The sequence below is a fragment of the Microtus ochrogaster genome, linkage group LG5, assembly GCF_000317375.1.
Source record: "Microtus ochrogaster isolate Prairie Vole_2 linkage group LG5, MicOch1.0, whole genome shotgun sequence".
Classification (NCBI taxonomy): domain Eukaryota; kingdom Metazoa; phylum Chordata; class Mammalia; order Rodentia; family Cricetidae; genus Microtus; species Microtus ochrogaster.
The window spans coordinates 17,078,180-17,083,878 of NC_022031.1; the positions used below are offsets into that span (position 1 = coordinate 17,078,180).

The 5,699-nt window shown below is 39.0% G+C and overlaps 1 protein-coding gene across 1 annotated transcript in view; it reads right to left on the bottom strand.

Moving 5' to 3' along the window:
• The window catches only part of Cspp1 (centrosome and spindle pole associated protein 1), a 104,658-nt gene that overhangs the window by 58,116 nt on the left and 40,843 nt on the right, over positions 1-5,699 (bottom strand). The window contains exon 8 of the mRNA XM_026786826.1: positions 2,990-3,402. Within this exon, the coding sequence (XP_026642627.1) occupies positions 2,990-3,402 (413 nt within the window). The remainder of the gene's footprint in view (positions 1-2,989; positions 3,403-5,699) is intronic.

Below are 5,699 nucleotides of genomic sequence, written 5' to 3' on the forward strand. Positions count from 1 at the left end.
GAGCTTCCATGCATCCATGCTTGTAAGTGATGTTCCACGCCCCTGAGTTCTGCTTTTAGAGCTTTCTGAAAAGCTACCTGTGAGCAACATCACCCATGACTTCCAGTTTCTTTCTAATCTGTGTAGTTAATAAGCATTTTCTATCCTCAACTATATCCTCATTGTGAAGGGAAATCTGCGCATATGGAGCTGGAGAAATGGCTCAGTGATGAAGAGCACATATTGCTCTTGCAGAAGACCCTGGTTCAGTCTCCAGACCGTATCAGATGGCTAACAGTGGCCTGAAACTCAGCTCCAGGGGACACGAAACCCTCTGGCTTCCACCAGCAACTGTACAACATGTGTACATCAACTTAGGGAGGACACATACATACACACAGAATTTTTAAAAATAAATCAATCCCTTTGGGGGGTTGGTTCAAGACGAGGTCTCTCTGTGTGAGAGCCCTGGCTGTCCTGGAGCTCACTCTGCAGACCAGGCTAGCCTCAAATTCAGAGGTCTGCCTGCCTCTGCCTCCTGGGATTAAAGGTGTGTGTGTACCAACACCGTCCAGCAAATGAATCTTTTTAAACATTTGCTAAAATGACTTTTCTGAAGAAAAAGTAAAGGTACTAAGGGAGAAGTCTTCACCAATGGCTATCTTCTCAGGCACTTCTCACTTATGCCTTACAAATTAAATCTGGAGCGTCTTACACTAAGGAGGACTTAACCTATCAGTTCATACAGATCTCAGCTTTAGGGAAGGCTCATTTCAGAACTTTACTGAATGTCTATTATAAATATACAACTAGCAAGCTTTAAATAGAAAGGAAACGCTATTCTGTGTGACACATTAGTCAAGCAGAAACTGCAAACAGCATCCAATGCTGAAATCTTCCTTAACTCAGTATTAAAGTAAAACTTCTACAGCTCAGCTAATAAGGAATACAGACTAGCACAGGCTACGATTTAAGAGTCTATAATTCAAAGTATCATAAAAAACTACTTATGTTCAACTTCAGAGAGCCCTTAAACATCAACTTTACTCATTAGTAAGGACACATGAACAACACACACAAACACACAGAACACAAGCTCTTAGTCCCAGTGATAACCACTTTGTTAATTATTTAAGAACTTTGACCAATTCATGGTATGACTTTACGAAAACAACCCTTTCTGGAGAGCTTTCACTGCCCCACCTATAAGATAAGAAAAAATATGCTGTTCATAATACATCAGGCATGTTAAGAAGTTGTAAGATAATTAGAATGAAACAGCAAAATTATAAAAATAAAACATCACTATAAGATTAGAATCAATCAAAAATTTAACTTAAAGAAGTTAGGAATAAGGAAATCATAGAGTTAACAAACAGGATTATTTCTTTTACTAACAAGTATACTCATTAAAAATGAACTAATGGATGATTAATGTGAATTCTTTTTTTTTCCAAGGAGAAAAAGTGGCTATATCCCAATTTGTCCTCAAGAAACATGAAAAATGCCTAACACATGGAGATATGATAGCTGATACATTAACACAATGTAAATAACACATGACTTAAATAGTGTTCAGAATTGAGATCATGAGTAAGAATTCAACCTTACGTAACATAATCTCAAAATACGATTTAAAGTTAACAGAAAAAGATCATTTTATTTATGAGATATATAATAATGCAGTCCTCAAATGATTAAATGAAATTGATATGTTAGCTCATATGTGAAGAATAAAGCATTAATTGTCATGAGTATCTTATAATTCCAAACTTTAAAGTTATATTTTCATTATATTCTAGAGGGAAAAAAAAGGCTTTAGAAAGTTCTCAGGTACAGAAGACACCATCAAGATTCCAGGAGTACCTGGAGTTCCTAAATTGAAAAGATTTTAATTAGCTTCAAATATAAGATACTACAGAATATGGAGCATTTTCAAAACTACAAACAACTAGATTCAGCTCACATAGAAAACTGTCGTAAGCAATCCACATTTCTCATTCTTACAGATATTAAATTTTGAACTCAAATTATCTAAACTAAGGACAGACTAGAGACAGAGAATTAATGAGAGCTTTGTATTGTTATCAGTAATTAAAATACTGGCAGTGCTGCATTACGCCCTGAGAATATTTTCTAAAATAGTAAAAAATTAAATATTGAGACTATCAAACAAAACAGGTCCTAAAATTTACATATAATCCTTCAAGTTAGCAGGCCAATGACAAACACAGGCCCTGTGATATTTCTGTCTCTAATAGGGAAACATATGTCAAGTTAAATATTAAGGTAAAGGCCAACAAAGATCTATAGTTAAGAAATTCCAAACAATATTACAAAATCAATTGTTTAAAGTAGAAAAACATTTGAAAATCTAATTAAGTTTACACCATTTGAATACATAAAAGTCCAATAACAATCTTTAAAATATATTGATAAAAATACTTAAGGTATACAAACATTACAAGCACATACTTTATTTCATCCATGCTAAAATGTCCCTTTTCCCTACATTTAACATTTAATATTAGGATGTCTATCAACCTGACTTTAACCTACGGCAAAAGGAAGTGGATTTCTTTCCTGACAGTCATCTGGGAAACTATGACCCAAGACAACCTGAGTTCTTAAACTTGGGCTTTCTCTGGATGCTGCTGGCAGCCAGAATCCAGGCTTCCAATCTGAGTCAATGTCTGCTTTAGGCTCCACACTCACATATGAGATTTGGGGGATTTTGTTTGTTTTTACTGTTGTTGTTGTTTACTCCCCTACTTGGTCACGGCTGAGACAAGAAATTTCTTCTACGAGAATGTTGCCACCCACTTTTAAATTAAGGCTACACACTTTCCAACTCCTAGATTACCTGGGGTCCTCATTTTGAGTGTTTTCAGTGACATAAAATTACAGCACCTCACAAAATAGACAGTACAGTTGAATGAATCAAGTAAAACCGCTTTTATAAACTAAGACAATAGTGAGTAAGGAGGACGGAGACAAATGTGGAGATTACCTCTCACTGGGGTAGACTCTCAGGGGTCTTCTATCGAAATCACTTTCAAATCTAAACCTCTCGTCCATCTCTTCGCCGTCGTGGGGATCCCGGTCAGATCTACAGAGCTGTCGGTCAGGCACGCGCTCCTCATCAGACCTGCGAGCTCTTCGTTCTGGAACACCACCAGCCTTTCTGGCAAAGCTTTGATTTGTACCAGAAACGCCTACGTCCTCATTTGCCTGTCTAAGAAGTCTTCTGTTTAGTAATTCAATTTCATCTTCTAGTTGCCGGTATCTGCCTTCCTCTCGCCGTCTTCGGTTTAGCAGCTCTTCGTAGGTCGGTGCCTCAGAATGTGTGTGTGAAGTCTGTATTTGCAGAGGTAGCTCAGATTTACCGTGACTAACAGGGTTTTTATCTCTTTGACTCTTTGGCTGTTGAATTAAAGAAGAAAAAAAGCTTAATGAGACATTATTATATAAAAGATAATTAGTCTCAAGTCATACTAAGTATTATATAAAAGCCCAATAACTATCCTTAAAATACATTCATGTATTTCTGAACTTTGATGTTTATTCAAAAGTCATTAAAGTAGCTTTTTTAGGAAAAAACTTCAAGGAATTATTTTGCAGAAAGATGTATTATATAGCAAGACACAGCAATACTAAAATGGGTAAGTGGCTATGAAAACCTGCCAACTAAATGCAAATTCTCAGCCTTAGACATAACAGGCATATCTTAATAGTTACACAGTACTTCAAATTAAATTCTTCTTCAACATGGTAAACTTTGCTGGGTGGTGTGGCACACACCTTTAATCCCAGCACTTGGGAGACAGAGAGGCAGGTGGATATCTTGAGTTTGAAACCAGCCTGGCCTATAGAGCAAGTTCCAGGACAGCCACAGCTACATAGTGAGACCTTGTCTTGAAAAAATAAAAAAATAAATAAAATTAAGTTATGCCACTTGGGCTGACAAGGCCCCCAGGAGCCACACTGACTAACAAAACCTTCGGTGCCAGACATGAGATACCTTCTTTGGAGCTGGTGTCTAGCAGAGTCCAAGAGACTCCCTAAACATTATGAGCTATTGCTGTTGCCCTTGGTTGCCTCCCAGAGGCTGAAGCAGGAGATACCATGTACTTTGGACACTGGAAGATTAGAGCTAGATAAGCTTGGAGAGCCTCCTCCCTCAGGAACAGCTTTCACGGTACCAAAAGGTGCCATGCAGGCTGCCAAGGGAGGGAAGCCACCAGGAAGTCCTACTGTGATGTCTAGTTTTGTGCCAACTTGACAGAGAGAGGAGGAAACCTCAAGTAAGAAGATGCCTCTATAAGAGACAGTTGCAGGCAAGACTGTACGGCATTTTCTTAAGCAGTGATTGATGGATGAGGACCAGCCCACTGTGAGTGGTGCCATCCCTGGGCAGGTGGCCCTGGGTTCTGTAAGAAAGCGGCTGAGTAAACCTTGGGGAACAGTCAGTAAACAGCACCCCTCCATGGCCTCTGCATCGGCTCCTGCCTCCAGATTCCTGTCCTGCTCGAGTTCCTGCTCTTACTGCATTTAGTGATGAACTGTGATGTGGAAGTATAAACCAAATAAACCCTTTCCTCGCCAACTTGCTTTTGGTCATGGTGTTTCACAACAGCAACAGAAGCCCTAACTAAGACACCTACCCAGCAGTGAAGTCTATAAACCACAACAATGCCCATATAGCCTTGAAGGTGAACTCGTGGCACTTCTATCTTGAGACTAAGAGCTGTCTAATTAGTCTTAAGGCCCACTCATTGGGCGGAAATAAGGACTAGAAACTTAGACAACTACCCAGGGACGATGACGTCAGAGATCTTAGAGGAGAGCCTCCTACCACCACTTTACTAAACCAGCATCATTCCTTCCCAGCTTCTAAATACTCATCTGTACACTCACAGACAGTATAGCCTTCACAGCTAGCAGAGCTTCTATCTGAAGCACAGGAGACCACTATAGAGAAGCACAACTGACAGTTGCTCTGCTAACTCAGCCGAAGAGGCTGCATCTAATATACAACTCCCACACCCATGGCTCAGGGAACGTCTTGCAAGAGAAGACTGAGAGATTATTAGAGCCAAAGAAACAGGAAATCTGAGGTGAGACTCTGTCGCCTAGAAATAACAGGGAAACTACACCCATGACCCCTCAACAATACAGCTGCCCAAACATGGTCTGAACAGTGACAGCACCAATAGACACGCTAATGCAGATGGGGGAAATCTCAAAGGCCACAACCCTAGACAGAAAACTACAGACAACTACTGACAGCTGAGGGAGAAAGAATTACTCTTCCAGGAGGGCGAACCCCCTAATTGGTTATCCAACACCAAGTGGTCAGCCCTGAAATCATATACATACAAGTAATATTAAATGGACTCAATGAATATTTATATATTTATGTACTGTACATATCTGTAACAAAAACTATTAAAGAAAGTGAGGCCACGAGCTTGAGGAGTAAGGGAACAGTACTCAAGGAATTGAAGGCAGGAGAGGGGAGATGGGGGATTATATAATTATATTTTTAACAATGATTATTTAAAAAATAAAATTTTAAAAAGAACTTCAGCATCCAATTATTATTCTAGTCTTGATAAGTCTGAATATGCATTATATAAATACACACACACATATAAATAAAACCCAGACGCTTGTCAATATTTAAAAATCACTTAAAAAATAAAGCCAGGGGGAAGACC